Consider the following 22,068-nt stretch of genomic DNA (forward strand, 5'->3'; position numbering starts at 1 on the left):
GTACATTTATTTTTTGATGAGCGTTATTTTTAGTTTTACGGCACTTCCAACAGTTTAAGGTGGGGGGCGGCACAGCAGAGTGAACATTGATCATATCTTTTTACCTAGGAAGTAATGGCTTCAACTTCAAGTCCCATCCGCCATGCTGCATGGCCTGGACTAGTCACTAATCTGTATCTTTGCCTTTTTAGTTTGCACTTAAAAACTTATTGTTTCTGATTGACAAATTATGCTCTTTAAATAGTATGGCACAAGACCAACAAAATTAAGTTAAGGATCTAACTCCAATTTCCATGTGTACTTGTGGAATAAAATTGATAAAATTAAACTTTTCACTTTTTAGTGCTCTAAGGAGAAACTCAACATATTTTGACAACCAATAAACAGATTACAGCTGATTTAAAGTCACTGTCATTTGTTTATTTTGACAGTCAGCAGACTGATCAGTTCTCTTCATTTTCTATCTAAGTTCTTTTAAATGGCAATGAATACACACCCATCTGTGTGCTTGTTATAACAATTTGTTGTTTTACTCATTTCATTGAACTAGTTTATCGATAACAAGAGGAAAACATAGTGAAGTAATCATTCATTGTCTTTAAATGTTTCTCCCAAAGACACAATAATGAAGAAAGTGCACTGAATGTCATTCACTGATCACTTTGTTTATACAGTCCACACCAGATAATGGCAACACCTTGGGATCAGCAAAAATGTTTTGATTAAGACTTTCCTGCCCACTATTGAAACATTTTTAGAGATGCCATGTTTTTGTGGCAAGTTCTGTCTTGAGTTGAATTAGGAAATGCATTGAACTCATTGTAGATTTGAACTTTTTTCTGTAACGTTTATCGTTCCTCTTGTTAAGGGGAGCCATGGTTTCTCAATCTTCATGGGTTGTTTTTTTTTTCCAAGCTGTGGTGTCTTTGGCCGAATTCAGATAAAACGATGGGACTGTTTTCACCACCACTTGTACGTTTTTATTGCAATTTTGATTTGACCACTTATCAGTTTCATACCATATATGGTAAACTTAAACCTGTTGCTGTAAATAATGTTCTTAGTCCACCACAGACTGAGCAATTTAATTGAAACAAAAACCATATGACAGCTTTGTATAAATTTGACAAGCATAAGCAGCTTTGATGCAAGTCGACATCTTGTTCAGATTGGATTAACTTTCACTCTTGTTTCCAAAATTTGTAAGAGTCAAAAAAGATTAGCGTGATGAGAGACAATAAGCTCTCACCAAACCCATTGGTCACAATCAAAGGATATAGCTCAGTCTCTTCTTACAACTGTTACTGTCTTACCTGTTGTAGACTATCTTCAGCCACTTTGCCTCCTATCCAATAGTCATGACTGCTAAAACCCATACTGTAAACCCCCGCCTTCTTTTGTCTCCAACAGGGTGATGACACACTACTGTAGTATTAAACCTGCCCACTCTCGATTCTTCAACCTCTCCATGATTAAATTTATTCATGAGATTATGTTTGATTGATTTCTTGAATTTGCCATTTTTTTGAGATAGAAACTTTGTTGCGATCAACCAAAAGTTGCAATTAACCGAGTTGTGATTATACAGAGTGGACTGTAATACCAAAATGCTAGTTTCACATAAGTCCCCCCCCCCCCCCCCCCCCAAAAAAAAAAAATAATTTTAAAGTTGACAAATACCTATCTTGGATCACAATAGAATTAATGCCCAACTCAGTATCAGATTTTTAAAAAATGAATACTTTAATTACAAAATTACAATAAAGACTTGTGTTTCATAGTATCAAAAAGTAAGGTCAATGATCAGTCTTAAATGATACATTATTCAGACGCTGAATCCGAGCTGGGGTCAGAACTTGAACTTGAATTTAAACTAAGTCCATCCAAAAAGTTCCTGGGGGAGAGGGAGGGGGGGGGGGGGGGGGGGGGAGAGAGAGAGAATAAAAACAATGACGGAAAAAAAGTAAATAATGATGTGCGCCATGTAGCTGGAAAAAAAGTCCAAAACAGTAACAGGAACAGTAGTGTGCCTGGAGCGATATTGTATGGGACATGGGCTATTTAAATAAATTACATTATTATTATTATTATTAACATTTAAAAAAAAAAGAAAATTAAAGGGTCATTTGCAGGCTGGACCAACAATTGAATTTCATGCATTTGGCAAAAATCAGAAATTACTTATTATCATTACTGTTTTTCCATCATCAAATCAAAAGCAAATCTTGTACAATCATCTGTGTCCATTGACGAATTTGGGGTATTAAATTGGTAGTCATAGTCTGGAAAGTTATTACATTTTTCTTTACTGTTTTCAACATATCAGCCATGCTACAGTAATTATATTATATTATTGATACGACTGATACAATAATTGTCTAATTGCATAGTAAAGTCAGACTGAAATTGGCAAGAAACAAAAACAAGAAAAACAATCGTTTCATAAATCTAAATTTTTAAAAAGGAAACAGAAACAAGAACATCTTCTCAGCCATAATAAAAAAGAAAATTTCAAGCGACAAACCTTTCTTGATCTGATAAGTGAAATGTCTTTAAGGCCTTAGAGACAAGCTGAGGGACATTCTCACACTCAAGGTTACTCATAAGCGTCAACAAATCCTGAGTTGATCAAAAGAACAAAATAGGATTTGTAATACAGAGTAGGATTTGCAATACAGAGTACAATGTTGATTATATTATCTAAACCTAAAGTGTCTTTTCATAATCTGACCTCATTTCAAAGCAACAGTAAACCCTACAATGATGTTATCAGATATCATTTCATGCTGAAATTATTATATGACAATATTTTTCAGGCGTATGAAACACAAAAACAACCTTAAATCAGGTATTATCTCTATAATAAATGTTTAGAATGAAGACATGAGAGAACAGTTTTGTTTTTTTGTTTGTTTGGGGTTTTTTTTGAGGGGGGGGGGGGGGGGGGGGTTCCCTTTTTAATTTTTTTTTTTTTTTTGGTAAGACTAACACAGACAAGATAGGAAAAGGAGAAGGGTAGAACATTTACGGATCAAAATATTGAAATTATTTTTTTACCTTCGAGGATTCAAAATCATTGGCTGCAATGAGAGCATCTGCCAGAGTCTGTAATGATAACTCACTAATGAATAGAGGAAAAATAGTTTATATTGTAAAGAATTGAATACAAAAATGTTACATATGTTCTGTTCAATATTTAATATAATACAAATCATCGTTTAAAAAAAAAGATTTTGCTGTCTCACAAGATGGTAATCCCCATTGAAAGGAAAATAAAAATACTGAGGCACTACAGCTTTACCACAAAAAAAAAAAAACCCCAAAAATTTAAATGGCTATAACTTTCAAACCATTAAAGATATTTGGAGTAAATCAAAAGGTTTTTAAATTTTAGCCTCTATTCTCTAGGTTCTTTTGTATATCTGGAAGATGAATAAACAAAAAAAAATCAGGTCTCATTTTCATTAAAGTAGTGCCTCTAAGGTCAGAACTTAATTACTGCATTGGTTTAGCCACTCTTTTTTTCTTCAAAATTTTTTTTTTTAATTCTGGAAGTTTAAAGTGGTGTCTTCAACTTCGTGACATTTGATTTTTAGAAAACCACGGTGATATGAAGGCATATAATGAATATCATCCATTTCACCAATATTTTTTTTTTTTTACAAACATTGACTTTGAGACATAAATCTCTAAAATAAATCAAATCAAGCAAAATAAATTTCTACTAATAACTGGTTGAAAGCAATTGTCATTATTCTGCAATCATCAGGAACATCAAAAGAGCAGAAGAAACTGGCTCAGTTCGATTCCGACCTTTAAAAGGTAGGCCGAGGAAGATTGTGATAATGTAGCTGCTCATTAGGGAAATCCTTAGCATTCCACAAAAGTCTGCAATAGACTGAAACCATCCAAAGATGCATGTGACTGCCCGTAAAAATGCGGCCAGCTTTAAAATGGTGTGATATTGAGAGAAAAATACAGCCTTGCAAGAAAGGAAAGGTTGGGGGCCAAGATTTGCTGTACCGTACATTCCTTGATGGAGTTGATCATTATTGCAAAAACTGATACACTTCTTAAACCAACAAAAAAAAAGTTTATCTGGGTTGTGCCAAGTTTTGTCTGATGTAATTAACTACTCGACTATTATTTTACCCCAGGGGTAATGTTTTTTTTAGCCATAGGTATGTTTTTCTCACTTTAAAATCATATGATGTGCAAATTATGTTTTTTTTAGTCTTGTTCTTTCAACTGAAATGACTGTTGGATTTTGAGATGATTTGTTGGTTCATTATATTAATGTTTCTATTCACAAATAGCTTATTATTAGGAATTTATTTTCAGTTTTTGAATTATAGTTTGTTAAACTTCATTCGAAAATTGGAGCTAATTTTTGTTTCAAGACTTTAGTGACTCGGGAACTGGAAGAATCACACTGAGATTCATCAATGGCGAGTGCTGTGACCAACTAAAAGAAGGAATTACATCAGTGTATTATTTCAATAGCAGCATACATTGTATTATTTAAATTGGAACATAAATATATGTAAATTGATCTAAATAAATACATGGAAGAGAGTTTAACTCCAATCATTAGCTAAGAGAACATTAGTTGACAGAAATAAAGGGGATTGGTGGATAATTCTAGCTTTTGCCTAAATTATATTAAATTAAATCACAACTAAAATATAATAATAAATAAATCAAACCTTGGATCAGTATCTTGCAATTTCCTATTCTTTCTGTATAACTGGAGAGCTGACCTGTTGAGCAAATATAAAAGAATTATTATAGCATTTTTATACAGCAAAATGATTCAGAATAAGAAATGTCAAGCACAATTTATGTCTCTAAATCGTCAACATAAACAGCACAAGCTTTAATAAAGACTCTACGTTATAATGTTAGACAGTCACGCAGACTAAGGTTGGTGGAGAAGTGGTCCCCAACTAAAGAAGAAAAATCATATCTGTGAATAAAGTTAACTGTTGAAAAGAATTGTAATTCGATTCTAAAACTGTATTGATATTATACTGATGTTAACAATTTGGTTCAATAATGGCAAACATAGTAAAAACTGGATATTCCTCTTACAATATATGTACACTCCAGTACGGTTTCTTCAAACTCCTCGGGACATGCAAAAACGTTCAAGGAAACCGTACCTTGCCATAATGACTTGATGGGGGGGGAGGGGAAAGGGGGGGGGGGGGGGCAGTGTGGCTCAGCAGTTAGTATGGACTTTGAAATGCACCCGAAAGATACCTAGTTTGAATATCCATTGCATTACATGGCCTTCAGCAAGCCACCTCTCCCTAGCTCAATTTGCGGCGCTGCACTGGGGTTGACACCTGGGTTATTCCAGTCTTACACTGGATAGATACACACGATAAACACATACGTAACTGTCAATTTCACAGTAAATCATCAGTGATTGAAATCACCTGGCACATTAAAAATCCTTTGATTATTATTTTCATTCTTTTTTTTTTTTTACGTTGACTGAGTGAAATTAGTTTGAGGAAACTGTGTTCGAGGTAAGAATTAGTTTGAGGAAAGAATGGAATGATAACAGAGAATGCTAAAGAAAATAATTGGGACATTCAAATGAGTTCGTGGAAACCATGTTGGAGTGTATATAAGCACACATATAAACACACAAACACATAAAACACCCACAGTTCACGTAAAATAAAAAATAGAAAAAGAGAATCACTAATGAATTTTTTTTCAAAACCTGTTGCTATTTTTCGAGATTTTGTGACTGATTTGTTGATGTAATTGTTTAGGGACTATTGCCATTAAAACATGCAAAGTGACATGGTGATTAAAGATTAGATTCCACTCACAAACAAATATTACATGAGAATTGTGTTTGGAGTACTCGCAAAGCAGACAATGTAGTGTTCCAATAAAAGAGCTCCAAGAGAATGAGACTACATTGAGGTCTTGTCAATAGAAATTATATTGCTCAAGTCACAGTTTTGGTGGTCCAAAAAACACTTAATGCATCTTGGTTTTTACCTGGGGTAAATGACTCGGGTTTAGGAATTCCCTTTCAGTTTTCCTACTTCTAACAGATCCATCCCAGAAAATTGACAGAGAAACCATTCCAATAATTCCTCTTAAAAATGGTATAACATTGTTCTTTTATTGCATTACATCAGACTATAGTTGGCCAAAGAAGCAAGTTGCAACCAATTAGTCTGTATCCAAAGTTTTGACACTCCACTAACTTTCACATTTGACAACTGTGTCCAACTTGTTTTTACATATTTCCTCATAACTATGCCAAACAATTTTGAAATGCATCAAAAATTTCAGGTGTTATTGGTATTTAAAGTCAACGGAATAATTCGCAAACATTCACATATAAGACGGAGAGAAAAACTTTCAAATGCAGATATAAATCTGTTATATCATCTTAGTTTCATTCCAAATTTAGTGAAAAGCGACCATATTGTTTCCATCCATGTCCTTACATTTTCCAATACATAATCACACGACACAAAGAAATACAAACTTACTGTGCTTGCTCCACTTGTCCTCCATTTAGAAAAATCATTATCATGTCTCCTATGACTTTACCATCAAGACTGTGGGAAAAAAATTGAAATAGAAATACAATAATTTTTTAAGAGTCTTCACTCAAATAACAATATTACAATTATCAACGTTGCACAGAGAGAAAGGAATCTGGTGGAAATTTTGAAAGTATGATGTAAAAATTATATAATTAGTTAAACACAATAATTCAAATAAAATTGTATATTTTCACTAATAGTTAAATAAAGATAGAACATCAATAGAATAAACTTCAGCTGGTCATGATTTTCAAAGCTTTATAATATCAAGTGAAATTGTTGCTCAACAAAATTTAACATTTTCCGAGACTCCCAGAAACTTGTTTTTGATGTTCTGAATCATTTCTTGATATTATCAAACATTTGGTCTTTCTTTAGCTGAATGACCATCAGAGGGATTTTCCCAACACAGTAAATTAATTATTGATATTATTTTTTAAATAACAGTTGTAATTATCAAAGATATCACTTTCTTGTAAAACCAAATGATAAAGAACAAAAAAAAAAAAGTAATAAAGAAAAATAGTTTGCACTCATCAAATAAAGAGATGATCATCTGAAAAAAATCAAATCGCCTGCAAAATGGAACATCCATCTAAAGGGTTTTCATTCAGCAAATGATTCAAGTAACAGGTGTGCATGTATAAGTATAGTTACACCTTGGTAGTAAGAACAACGCATTTCCCAGGAATTTGGATTTTAATGATGATGGAATCCCAAACTAAAATGTGCGTATTTAATCACTAACAAGACCTAGAAAAATAATACTAAAATGTAGGCTCATGGATTGTAAGATAAATTGTCTTTACAATGTCACTCATCGCTAACCAGTGGCTAGAGAAAAAAAAGTGAAGTTATTCTTTTCAAAATATTTATTTTTTCGTTTTCAAAATTCAGTTTATATATCTTTTTGTTTTCTTCATTTTGAGTTCCACTTTATTCTCTTTTATTTTGATTACTCATTAAAAAAAAAAAGATGTAAGCAATCAGATGCCTCTATTGATCTGAAATATTGGTCAATAAATCATCCTCTCATTTATAGTAATTACTGGAATGCATTTAGCTAATCTGCTTTGCCCTTTTCTGGTAAAGAAAGAGTTTTTATAGTTTGACTGCTGTCACCATTATTGTCTGATGCAAAATGCAAAGGTACAAATTCAATTATGGAAGCATGACTCTATATCTTATATCAACGTGGTTCCAGAATGAGGTATCATGTCAACTACCAAGAATTTCTGAGCTATAAATTATGAAAAAAAAAAGACCAGGATTGCATAATTCTAGGATAGAGAGAAAATAAAGATGAGTATTGAATTGTAAGCTTCAGTTTATTAGACGAAGACAGATACTGTGGACATTTCAGGTTTCTCCTTTATCAACAAACACGATGAATGAAACTACGCCATTCACACATATCTCAACCATCCTTAGTAGTTCATTCATCATATTTTGTTGATAAAGGGGAAACCCGAAACATCCACAGTATCTGTCTTCGTCTTACAAATCAATGCTTATATTTATTTTTTCCTTCAAGCTTCAAGCAGCAGCATTTTCATTAGGTTAGAGAGATGAAACTGGTGTCTAACTTAGAATAATGACACATAATCACATGGTAAGGACACATAATATGGGAGAAATCAAATGTGAACTGACTCCCTCATCTGTCGGGACAATAGTTTGTTTTCCTGTGAGACTGATTGGTTGTGATATTCAGTCAGGTAACACACAGGGTAAATATATTATTACAAATTGGATATATCATGGAAGAACAGAGTTATGAGTTATAAAGGTAAGGCAAAAATAAACACAAAAAGAGCAATAATGTAACCCTTCAAAACTGTTGGGTGAAATATGAGAAGAGCTATTGTAATGATAGTTATTACTCTAAAACTTCATGACATTTTGAAAGCTCATTGGAATTTTGATACTTACTATGGGCTGAGACGATTCCTTTGACTGTCTTTCCACCTCTGAAGGAATGCCGAAGCAATATCACAAAATTGGTGCTGAAGCTGTGGTAAAATAAAAGCATAACCCATAAGATGATATCAACAGTTGCATGTGTAAGATAACCTTCAAATTATCTTTCATATGCCCAAACAATTACATACTTCGCCTAGTGATACACAACAAGCAGAAAATGTTAATAAAACTACAGGGAAGTTAATCTAATATCTGATTGTTATCAAGAACGGTTGGAGGACTCACAATTCATATATTTTGGTAGATCTAGGACAAAAATTATTGACTTCAACCAGGATTGATCTCAGTCCCTTTGTATGAAAAGCAAGTGCTCTACAAACTATATTTATTCATTTAAGTATATTCTGGAGATCGACTGAATGAGATGACTTGCACTTTATTTCAAATTTAACAACTTGTGGAATTTTACTAACCTCAGGCTCTTGCTTTTTCTGTGCCATGAGATGGAAAAGAGGGACACTTCCCTTTTCCATAAAGAAATTCGATACATCTATATCTAGGTGAAAAAAAAAATTTGCAAAAGGTAAATCTTTTTCATTTTTTTCTTCTTCATATAATCCAACTGAATCAGTCAGAATAAGCTTTATTGTCCATACTACATATTCTCCCTCCCCGCCCAAATAAAATTAATTCTGAGGCCTTCCCAATAGTCTGCAGTGCACCTATAAAAGTCTCAATATTGCTCAAAAGCAATATAAAGCTTGTAAGTTGTTCTATGAGTGGAATGTTTTTGAGAAAAAAGGATGAAGATTATTGTCAACATTAGGTAATTTTCTTTTAACTTTACCATTCCAGACGTTTGTAGAGGATTTGAAGTATATTATTTTAATTTTAAAAATTCATTTTAAAAATATGTTATGATTCTTCCACCAAGAGATATATTCAGTAAATATAATAAAAGTAGTCTAAAATCATGACTTTTATATATTTATCTTTAACATAAATTCTTACAACAAATGAAATATTAGAGAAAGAAATATGCTTATATTAAAAATTTGATGAATCAAAAAACTCAGGTATTTACACCTCTATTACATCATTAAAAAGGAGTATCACAGATAAGAACAATACCAATCACAGCTAAAGTCAAAGAAATAAATAAGGCACCTGCACACAATTGAGGGATGTAGTGATATGTATCAAAGGTTTCAATATTCTCGAAGATGGCTAAGAATACCTCTCGTGAAGGCATGAATATCTGGCAAATAGAAAAAAAATGATCTTATATCAAACTAATAAAATTCAAATATATTTTCAATTTTTTTTTTTTAAAAAACAACAACAAAAAAACAATTGAAGATAAAATCATTATTTGTCTTCTATATGTAGACCACATCTGTCAGTTATTATATTACTTGCTCTCACATTTTTTCATGAAATATGAACTGCTGCACACGGTGCAAAAATATATTCACAAGAAGTGAAACATAGACTTACGTATGGCACAACACTGTCATAAATTTCCATAACTGTATCTGTGTGTTCCACTGGTGCCACTACAAGAAATAGTTCTTTACTGGAGATGAAAAGATATGTCAAAACAAATCATATCACATCAAAAGTTGGGGACAGTGTAGCTTTCATATTTCATTAATAGTCAATAAGAACATTTTTCCTCCATCATTATCATCCAGCCTCCCCCCCCCCCCCCCCCCCCCCACCCACCACACACACACACACACATACACAACAAAAATGTCAAAATCAGCTACAGCAGCATCAAGAACAACAACAAAATACAATAATATAATAACAATAATAATAATAAGAAGAAGAAGAAAAAGAAGAAGGAGGAGGAGGAGGAAGAGGAAGAAGAAGAAGAAGAAGAAGAAGAAGAAGAAGAAGAAGAAGAAGAAGAAAAAGAAGAAGAAGAAGAAGAAGAAGAAGAAGAAGAAGAAGAAGAAGAAGAAGAAGAAGAAGAAGAAGAAGAAGAAGAAGAAGAAGAAGAAGAAGAAGAAGAAGAAGAAGAAGAAGAAGGAGGAGAAGGAGGAGGAGGAGGAGAAGGATGAGAAGGAGGAGGAAAAAGAAGAAGAACCGGTACAAAAACATAAGAAAGGTTTTATATGAATTATAACACCAGTGCGGCTATGTGGTCCAGTGGTATGACACTCACTCTCGGATCAGAGGGGCATAGTTGAGTCTGTCACAGTAAAGATTGTTCACAATTATCTTATTAAATTTTATTTTATTAAGAACTGAATTCATCTCACTCCAGTTATATTTCGGTAGGCTTAGATAAACTTTACCTTCTAATATTAGATCGTCTTTCCTTTTATAGCCTTCCCTCGAATTAATTTCTAATTAGTGAATACTTTTCGTTCTACATTCTGTCACGTAGCCACTTATTATAAAAGCTGATAGGTCTAACACTCTACACTCACTTTCTCTCCACAATCTATGCCGGACGGCCAGTCACTCTATTCCTATATATATACTGGAAGATTTTTATCTTTTGGGACTTTGTAGATATTATATCTACACCATTAAGACGCCGGAGCTTTTAACTTTGATTGTATAATCTTCAAGGATCAAACCCAAGCCCGCTGTACTACACTATAACCTCTTTCCAATTGCCTGGAAGCGGAATTTTACGAGTCCAATCCTGTTATCAGAGGAATAGATCATCCAAGCCCATCACTTGCCTGGAAACGTAAACTTACGAACCTGACATATTATCATAAGTTACGTAAAATATTCATACCTCTATTTGTAACTGCCACGATCACTGTTTATCTCTTTTAATTAAATTTCATCATTTTTTTTATTTCATTGTAAACAAATCGTTAATTGTTTTTCATTTATAGTAACTAGTAAATTCTGGGGCCTCATTCTACATAGATCTTTATGCATAGTCGAGTAGCTCTTTACTCACTTAAGACCATGACATTTTGGAGGGGACACATATAAAGAATTGAATTTATTTAGTTACATATATCTATTTCATCTAACTTTAAAGTTTAAATTGTAAAACTCTTAATTGCCCCACTTGATCATATTTTAATTGAACTCCCTATTTACAGGATTGATTTTTTTTTCCTTTTCATTTCTTCATTTAAATGGAATAGCAATTTATCCATTCATTCTTTCATTCAAATTGAATAGCATTTTATTGATTCATTCCGTCATTCATTTATTCATTTATAAATTATTCATTCATTCATTGTTCATTCATTTATTCATTCATTCATTCATTCATCCATTCATTCGTTTATTCACTCATTTATCCAATCATTCATACATTTATTCCTCCCTTCATTCTTTCATTCATACATTATCCATTCATTCATTCATCTATTCACTCAGTTTTTCATTCATTCATTCATTCCTTGTCCACTTTGTTATTATATCACTCATTTCATTTTGTTGTTTTCCTCATTCATGAATTGTTTTCAATATGTTTACATTCCATAACGATTCATTCACCTATCATCCAATCACTCAGTGTTGTGAACACATTTTGGAACTATTGTAAATCTTACGATATTTTATTGTTTTGTATTTCAGACATCACTGCTAAACACTCTTCAATGCCTAATTACAATTGTTGAACAACCATTGAACAAGAGAGAGGTCCCAGCCACGAACTGAGTTGGTAAATATATCCTTCATTATTCTCTTTTACATGAGTTGGGCATCACATAGTAACTATAGACATCGTGATTTGTTTTGCATAGTGATTTGTTTTAAATGCATTTTTGGCATATTACTGTTACCGAAAACCACTTATATATTATGTTCTGAAAAGTGAGTCTTTAAAAACTAAATAATAATAAAAGGAGTCTACTAGCCGTCGTGTTATATTTAGTGATAGATAACTTGGGATTATTTTGGCATCCTATTATTGTTATCACACTCTAGTATATTAGCGTCATTGCGAATAAGTGTACACAAACTAACGACGAGTCACACACATTGGTGATACATTTTTCGTAGTAACATAGTTTAGAGTACACGCGATTGACACATTGTTATTGACACAAGTCATAATAACTACGCATTGTATTGACACATTGCTTTATAAGATATAACGATAAAAGGCATCAAATTCAACATACATAATAAGTTGAAATAAGAGAGAGAGATTTCTAAAAATAGAACAGTTCATTCCAGTAAGTGTAAATAAATAAAACAGTCAGTAACAGTATCCTGTCAATATAATATATATAAAACATCGTAACTAATTTATTGCAACATGGAAGCATATAAAAGATACTTAAGTCTCGCAAAGGACTTAGAAATACCCCAGGAAAGAATATTTTCATGGTGCGAAGAGAAAGTAAAAGAAGAAAAAGAACATGAAGAAAGAATTCGTAGAGAAGAAAATGAAGAAAGAATTCGTAAAGAAGAAAAAGAACACGAAGAAAGAATTCGTAAAAAAAAAAATGAAGAAAGAATTCGTAAAGAAGAAAAAGAACATGAAGAAAGAATTCGTAGAGAAGAAAATGAAGAAAGAATTCGTAAAGAAGAAAAAGAACACGAAGAAAGAATTCGTAGAGAAGAAAATGAAGAAAGAATTCGTAGAGAAGAAAAAGAACACGAAGAAAGAATTCGTAGAGAAGAAAAAGAACACGAAGAAAGAGTACGTAGAGAAGAACGAGAAGAAAGAGTCCAAGAAAGGGAACTAAAAAGACAAATAGCTTTAGCAGAAGAAGAAACCAAAAGGACCCAAATGATGCTGGAAATTGAAAAAACAAAAACCGGTCATGAAAGAAAACATAATAATAGTGATGAATTTTTCGTGAAACTTCCACGCATGCCAACATACGATGAACGCTCAGACTGTCTAGAATCCTTCTTACACCGATTCGAAGTTCAGGCTAAAGGTTATCGTTGGCCAGAAAGCAAATGGGCCACAGCCTTGATTAACTGCTTATCTGGAGAACCGCTAAAAGTTTTCTATACCTTAACAACTGAAGATGCAGATGACTATGGAAAAATTAAAGACGCTCTACTAAAAAGATTTAGATTAACGGAAGATGGTTACCAGGAAAGGTTTCACACTGCAAAACCGGAAAGTGGAGAAGACTTTAATACATTCGTGAACCGAATTACTCAATTTCTAAATCGGTGGCTTGAGTTGGCAAACGTAAAACAAGACGACTTTGCAGGCCTTTACTATCTCACGCTGAAGAATCGAATCTATCAAGCTTGCAACCCAGATTTAGTCGCATTCTTTAAAGAGAGAAAGCCAGAAAACTTGGACAAATTAAAAATCTACGCAGAAAACTTTAACAGCGCACATCCATTGAACACCCCTTAGCAGAACATTGAAGGAACCATACTACGCTGCCGCTGCTCAGAGTCCAGGTACACCTAAAGTTCAGTACTCAAATAGAACGAGCCGATCAATCACTCGGAACACGCAAGTGAAACAAGATGATCATAGTAACAAACCATGGAACAAACAGTTCAATAGAGACCATAGCCGACCCTATCAAAACAAAACAAGAAATAGCACTGACAATAATACTGAGTATAAGAAAACCAACAAACCTATAATTAAATGTCAATATTGTGGAATGAAAGGCCACACAGCAGACAAATGTTACAAAATCGTGGGATATCCGAAAGAAACCGCAAATGCATCACTCCAAACCAGTGTAAATAATCAGACACGAATAATGTCAGGAGAAAATATAAATGTGTATTGCGTGAAAGGTATGTCACTTTTAACACAAACTCACAAATCAGGATCTCTATTTTTTTGTGAAGGCAAAGCTAATGGAACTGATTGCAAAATATTGAGAGACACAGGATGCAGTACAGTAGGAATAAAAGCATCTTTGATCAATGACGAAGACAAAACTGGAAAAACGGTACAATGCATCACATTCAGTGGCACAGTCGAAACCTTTGAAACAGCTAACGTGTACATAGAAAAACCCCATACTATACAGGAATAGTGGAATGCTGTATACTTCCCAACCCCGTCGCTGATGTTATTGTTGGCAATATAGAAGGTCTTAAAGACAACCCAACAGATGTAAAAGAATGGTCATTAACCCAAGAAACAGCTTGTCTAGCAGAAACAAGAAAGATGACTAAGACAACAGAGAAGCCAATGACTATTTCTCTAGAACCACAACAATTTGACAGGAACACGTTCATTGAAGAACAGAAAAAGGACCCGACTTTAACTTCATATTTCAATATCGCAAACAAAGGGACGAAATCAAAAGTTGAATACATCATTGAAAAAGATATTCTGTTCAGGTTACATAGGAAAAGAAACAAAATAGCTAAACAACTGGTCACGCCGAGTATTTACAGAAACAAAATCCTTGGAATAGCGCACGATTCAATAACTTCTGGACATCTTGGGAGCTCTTCCACATTGAAGAGAATATCCGAGAATTTCACATGGCCTGGAATTACTAAAGACGTCCGAGAATATGTGAAATCGTGTGACACATGCCAAAGAAGAGTCGCAAAAGGCAGAATACCGAGATTGCCATTAGAGACAACCCCAGTTATTGAAAAAGTTTTTCAAAAAGTTGCAATTGACATTATAGGCCCTTTAACAAAATCAGATAGAAACCATACACACATACTAACACTAGTCGATTACGCAACCAGGTGGCCAGAAGCGATAGCATTGAAATCAACTACATCGGATCACATAGCTGAAGCATTGATGACAATTTTTACCAGAATAGGCATACCAAATGAGATACTGTCGGACAATGGACCCCAATTTACATCACATATGATGCATGAAACCATGAAACTCATGGGAATCCAACACTCATTCACAACTTCCTACCACCCCCAAGCAAATGGTCTTTGTGAAAGATTTAATGGCACTCTAAAGAATATGTTAAGAAGAGTGTCAGCAGAAAAACCAGATGATTGGGACAGATACTTACCAGCAATCCTATTTGCATATAGAGAAATACCCCAAGAATCTACAGGCTACTCCCCATTTGAGTTGATGTATGGACGATCACCTCGCGGCCCGATCAATATAGTAGCCGACATTTGTAAAGGGAATGAGGAGGACAATAACGAAATTATGTTTGCTTACGAATATGTAAGAAACCTGAAAGACAGAGTAGAGGACACATGTAAGCTAGCACAGGAATCCGTCACTAAAAAAGCAGAGAAATACAAGGAATACTCCGATCGAAAAAGCAAGTCAAGAAAATTTGAGATTGGTGACAAAGTACTAATACTCTTACCCGATGACTCGAGTAAACTTTTAGCTACATGGAAAGGACCATTCAAAATAACAGCAGTAAAATCTAATGTTAATTACGAGATTAAAATTAACAACACAACAAAGACATTCCATGCAAATATGCTAAAAAAGTATTTTGATAGAGACACAGTGTCGCAACCTATGTTTACTAATATCGAAGCTTCAAATGCAGGATCAATCATACCGTTGGTCATGGGACACAGACACCCGAGACAGAAAAACAAACAAAAATCGCACAATTGCAACCACCTAAGACAAAAAAAGAAGTACGCAAAGTACTTGGGCTCCTAAATTTTTACAGGAAATACATTTACAACTTCGCGCACATCGCGACACCGCTAACAAATCTGACAAAGAATGGGTCACCGAACAAAATTGTTTGGACAGAAGTGTGTCAGAATAGCTTTAACCAATTAAAGGCATTACTCTGTTCAGAACCAATTCTTAAATTACCCGACATATCAAAAGAATTTGTTGTAAGAACTGACGCGTCTGATAAGGGCATCGCAGGTGTACTATTACAGGAGCATGAGGGAACTCTAATGCCTTGCTTATATGCAAGCAGAAAATTATTGGACAGAGAATCACGATACTCTGTAATAGAGCGTGAAGGACTAGCCATCGTCTTTGCTTTAAAGACATTCAGCAGATATCTACTGCTAAAAGAGTTTGTGGTCGAAACGGACCATAAACCACTCACGTACATAAGAAATAACAAAATGAATAATAGTAGAGTACTAAGGTGGAGTCTATTTTTGCAAAATTACACTTTCAGTATCTCTCACATACCAGGCTGTGAAAATATTCACGCCGACCTACTTTCTCGATTAGTGTAAACACGTGAGAAGGGTATAACTTAACCTCCCATGCATACTGTTAGTTACCTCGCAAACTATGCCAAATCAGAACGCACAATTTCGATAATTTTATTTGTAAACATGATGACCCAACTTCATGTAACATTGAGTATTGTTTGGATATATATACCATACCCATTCATGATTTGGGAAATCTTCTCTTTATCTATTATTGTTATGAATTTTCACTCATTTATGATTAATAATTGAAATGTCAATATTCCATTTACATTTTCATTCATTTCATTCAGAAAATTACCTTCATATCATCGACTTAAATCATGCTTCATTACCATCACTATTGTTTATCACAATGATTTGTAATCACATTGCCATCATGTCGTTCATCACAATGATTTGTAATCACAATCTTTCATTGTTATTGTCGCCCATTCATATACCTACGTTAATATAAACATTTCCATGTCTAGTTAATAAATAATTTAATTGTAGCACAAATCATAACAATGGATTAATGCTAGAGTATCATGATAGTAAATTTACTTCCGTTTGTAAAATCTATCTTTCCCATAATGGTTAAAGAGTATATTTTAAACGTGGGTGGGGGGTGTCACAGTAAAGATTGTTCACAATTATCTTATTAAATTTTATTTTATTAAGAACTGAATTCATCTCACTCCAGTTATATTTCGGTAGGCTTAGATAAACTTTACCTTCTAATATTAGATCGTCTTTCCTTTTATAGCCTTCCCTCGAATTAATTTCTAATTAGTGAATACTTTTCGTTCTACATTCTGTCACGTAGCCACTTATTATAAAAGCTGATAGGTCTAACACTCTACACTCACTTTCTCTCCACAATCTATGCCGGACGGCCAGTCACTCTATTCCTATATATATACTGGAAGATTTTTATCTTTTGGGACTTTGTAGATATTATATCTACACCATTAAGACGCCGGAGCTTTTAACTTTGATTGTATAATCTTCAAGGATCAAACCCAAGCCCGCTGTACTACACTATAACCTCTTTCCAATTGCCTGGAAGCGGAATTTTACGAGTCCAATCCTGTTATCAGAGGAATAGATCATCCAAGCCCATCACTTGCCTGGAAACGTAAACTTACGAACCTGACATATTATCATAAGTTACGTAAAATATTCATACCTCTATTTGTAACTGCCACGATCACTGTTTATCTCTTTTAATTAAATTTCATCATTATTTTTATTTCATTGTAAACAAATCGTTAATTGTTTTTCATTTATAGTAACTAGTAAATTCTGGGGCCTCATTCTACATAGATCTTTATGCATAGTCGAGTAGCTCTTTACTCACTTAAGACCATGACAGAGTCCTTGGAGAAGGCTCTTAATCACATTCTCTCATCGTACTCAGGTGCAAAATGAGTACCTGGCCGTTAACAGCATTGTCTCTGTCTGAAAAAATTGTAACATCGTCTAACAGGCACCATGTCCCGTCCTATATGTTAAATGTTGCTGTTTGCTAGGGACCCCTTGTAAAGCGCTTTGAGCACATTAAGTGGATATTGAGCTCTATAAAAGCTCAATTTATTTATCTATTTAACACCAGTAAATAAACGCAGATTTTCAAAACTTACAAGTAAGCAAATCTTAATTGACGATTACCGATGGCATCAAAATTCCGATGAGCTTTCAAAATGTCATGAAGTTTTAGAGCAAGCTCTGAGTCGGGCAGATGTGTGAAAATCTAAAAAAGAATTAAAGAGACTTTGTAAGATTCATGAAAAATCATTGTGACGCCAGGCAACATGGTCAGTGACAAATGTCAAGATTTGGTGTTGTGAACTAAGCAGACATTATTCAACTCAGGAGTGAATGGACAATTATCAATAGACAGTGATGGATGTTTTAGGAATATTACTGAAAATGGTGTCGAAGAGGTGACTTAAACTGTTCAAAATGAATATCTAATACTCAAATGTAAATATATGTGGCTATCAAAACTATAGTTTGGTAAACAATAGAGTGATAAATTGTTAGTAAATCTGTATATATGTTTATAAAAGTGGTAATTTAACAATATATTATTTTGCCAATGAGAAAGAGTTTAATTAGTAGCTAAAAACCAGTATAGCAAAATCATTTAAAGAACAATAAAATTATCAATTTCAATCAATACTTCAACTTTATCATAGAGTAAATTGATTCGTCGATAAATGACGCTATTAGAGGGGATAAGTTACATGATAAAAACCCTCCCTTTAATTTAAATGAAAGAAATAAAGAGAGTGACTGAATTACTTACAACTTTCATAGCTGTTCTAAAGAAGTTTACTGAAAGTAAAAGCAAAAAGAGCGAGATAATAAATGCCAATCACATTGTGTAATATTAGACTACTCAAATTAATTTAATCTGACTTACCTGTATACATATATATATGTGTATATATATATATATATATATATATATATATATATATATATATATATATATATATATATATATATATATATATATATATATATATATATATATATATATATATATATAATATATATAAAAACCAAACATGAAATGAATTAAATTTCAAAATTGCATTTCAAAACAAATTAAAATAGAGAAAGGCTTCAATTAATATGGGGGTCTCAATTGATAGAATAATTGACCAACAATTTTTTAAAATAACAGACTTAAATCTTAAATTGAACTGTGACTGTTTGTTATTCGTTTAAATGATTGAACAGTTGGGCCTGTTAAATTTAGCATCCAATACAAAGGGTAGCAAGCAACTGTTACTGACCATATAATGCTAAAGAAACTGGGACCCTATATGGTAGACACAACTGTACTTTCAAAAGTAAGGCATTATTTCAAACAGTTGGGCCTGTTTGGTTCAGCAGACAGTGTGATAGACAAGCATCCTATCAAAAGGGTAGAACACAACTGTTACTGTCTATGTATCGACCTACAGAAACCTGAGATCAATATCAATATGTATCTGCTAGAGATTAAAATCATTCAGAAACTTAGGAGTCACAAATGAAAAAAATAATTTTTAAATGGTCATTCATGTCGACAACATGATGAACTTTTTTTGCTTACCATCCCTTGGTCCTTTTAGCTCAAAGCTTTTATCCTTCATCGAATCCAAAATGTTTTCAAACAGATTAGGTGTACGGGCTGATTTATCTGGTATCATTTTGATGAAAGAAATGGTCACTTTTATCAGTATTACTATCATCACCATCAACATCACCATTATTTTTATTATTAATATTATTATTATTATTATTATTATTATTATTATATTTATTATTTTTTATATTACTATCATTATCATTATTATTATTATTATTATTATTATTATTATTATTATTATTATTATTATTATTATTATTATTATATAATAATTATTATTATCATTATCATCATTCTTCTTCTTCTTTTTCTTCTTATAATTATTATTATCATCATTACTATTATTACTATTATAATTATCATTATTATTATTATCAATATTATTATTATTATTACACTGCATTCCACCAAGACAAACTACGGTAAGATAAACTCTCAATTAAAATAAACTCTGAGGCTGGTCCTGATTTTTCTGCTCTATATCATTAGTAATTTAAAATGTGTAAGATAAACTCTGCCCATGAGCTAGTCCGGATAAGATAAACTCATCATTCTGGATCTGCACGACTGGGACTAAGATAGAAAGGGAGTCTCTCCACCATCTTTTGGTGTCCTCATCATGCAATGCATTCACTTGCCCCAGTATAGAAACAACACCGGCTATATTAGTCAAGTGTGTAGTGTTTGCAAAGATTCACTGAAATTGAAATACACCAGCATGTCGCCACATGACGCACACACTCACATACGCATGTGAACATGTGGGTTTGTGCTTTTGTCATGGCAAACTAGAGATTATGGGTATGGGTGCCAAGAATAGCAGTGTTATTGGGGCCAAGGCTAGGCAATCAGAGAGAGCACTAATAGTAGAGTCTGGGCCAATGCCGTCGTCTATCATCCCTGCCCTTCCCCATAATCTCATCCACACCATGCACTTCATTTCCATTATGAAGTGGTTGCCCACCCCTCACACACACACACACACACACACACACACACACACACACACGCACACACACACAATTATCCCTCATAATGCTAGATTCAAGGGTTTGCTAATCGGTAATCAGAACCAAAGATAAAAGAGAGGTCTGTGATCAGAACAAGACTGGCACTCATTGCGCAATTATCTTAGACGAGGGACGAGTGATGATAGCGTTTCAACTAGCCCATTTTAACTCATTCTCACTCTGCATTTCCAAGCATTTAGATCATGGCATGCCTGTTGCATGGGAAAGATGACTAAGAACAAATGATATTTTAAAAAAGAGTTACTCTTAGTTTACATTAGTCAAGCTGAACAGGAATCTGGGCTGGCTTTCTGGATGCATTTATTAGAGGAGGATGCGTTTATTAAAGGAGGACAACTACTGGATTAAACAAATGTTTGTGCTGCTGAAGGGTTGTTCCCCTTGAGTTTTGGATAAGACAAACCTCGAATAAAATAAACTTTTTTTCTGGTCCGGGGAGTTTACTGCAGTATATTATTATTATTATCATTATTATTATTATTATTATTATTATTATTATTATTATTATTATTATTATTATCATTATTATTATTATTATTATTATTATTATTATCATTATTATTATCATTATTATTATTATTATTATTAATATTATTATTATTATTCCTATTATCAATAAATTATTATCATTATCATTGTATATTTTCTTTAAGATATTTTTTCCCACAATTTGTATTCACAGTCGAAATAGTATTTTTTAAGTTCATCTAGTAAAACATATATGAATCTCGATACAAAAAGATATATTATAATATTTTAGTCACATAATTAACATATAATAATTGTATAAGCATACCTATGGTGTTATGTTTCTAAAGTCATGGTATAATCAATTTGCATCAACTTAGCTGGGAATAGTGTACTCTCTTGCTCTTTCCCCCCCCCCCCCTCCTATCCCTCCCTCTCTCTCTCTCTCTCTCTCTCTCTCTCTCTCTCTCTCTTTCTCTCTCTCTCTCTCTCTCTCTCTCTCTCTCTCTCTCTCTCTCTCTCTCTCTCTCTCTCTAATAAGTATCTAGTATGGATGGGCTCAAGTTTTTATTTCATTCAATTTTTGAGAAATAAAGTCTTGAACAGATAATTGCTTCCTGTTATAAACGTCTTCAATGGATGAAGAGTAAACTAATTTAGTGACTAAAATTTGAAAAGGCTCACTTCATTCCTTCTTTGAAAATATTTACCTTTAAAATAATAAAAGATTTTCAAAATTTCAAGCCAAGTTCCAAGGGAAGGTTCTGTGAAGAGATGAGTCAAAATGAAAACAAAATTAAAATTCCTAACTTAACTAAAAATACATTACATATTGTCTGCACCTCTAAATATAAGTTAATACAAT

The 22,068-nt window shown here is 33.2% G+C and overlaps 1 protein-coding gene across 1 annotated transcript in view; it reads right to left on the bottom strand.

Annotated features, from left to right (window-relative positions):
- Nucleotides 1–1,719: 1,719 nt before the first annotated feature.
- Nucleotides 1,720–22,068, bottom strand: part of LOC144965413 (small ribosomal subunit protein mS39-like) — a 43,245-nt gene continuing 22,896 nt past the window's right edge. The window contains exons 13-25 of the mRNA XM_078900743.1: nucleotides 21,914–21,967; nucleotides 19,669–19,755; nucleotides 18,871–18,899; nucleotides 18,203–18,312; nucleotides 10,002–10,080; nucleotides 9,672–9,762; nucleotides 8,978–9,060; nucleotides 8,514–8,593; nucleotides 6,525–6,593; nucleotides 4,707–4,760; nucleotides 3,058–3,121; nucleotides 2,525–2,619; nucleotides 1,720–1,894 (exon numbers count right to left, since the gene is read on the bottom strand). Of these exons, the coding sequence (XP_078756869.1) occupies nucleotides 1,822–1,894; nucleotides 2,525–2,619; nucleotides 3,058–3,121; nucleotides 4,707–4,760; nucleotides 6,525–6,593; nucleotides 8,514–8,593; nucleotides 8,978–9,060; nucleotides 9,672–9,762; nucleotides 10,002–10,080; nucleotides 18,203–18,312; nucleotides 18,871–18,899; nucleotides 19,669–19,755; nucleotides 21,914–21,967 (968 nt within the window). The 3' untranslated portion in view covers nucleotides 1,720–1,821. The remainder of the gene's footprint in view (nucleotides 1,895–2,524; nucleotides 2,620–3,057; nucleotides 3,122–4,706; nucleotides 4,761–6,524; nucleotides 6,594–8,513; nucleotides 8,594–8,977; nucleotides 9,061–9,671; nucleotides 9,763–10,001; nucleotides 10,081–18,202; nucleotides 18,313–18,870; nucleotides 18,900–19,668; nucleotides 19,756–21,913; nucleotides 21,968–22,068) is intronic.

This window comes from Berghia stephanieae, chromosome 2 (assembly GCF_034508935.2).
Source record: "Berghia stephanieae isolate SIO BIC M18660-M18661 chromosome 2, UCSD_Bste_1.3, whole genome shotgun sequence".
Taxonomy (NCBI): domain Eukaryota; kingdom Metazoa; phylum Mollusca; class Gastropoda; order Nudibranchia; family Aeolidiidae; genus Berghia; species Berghia stephanieae.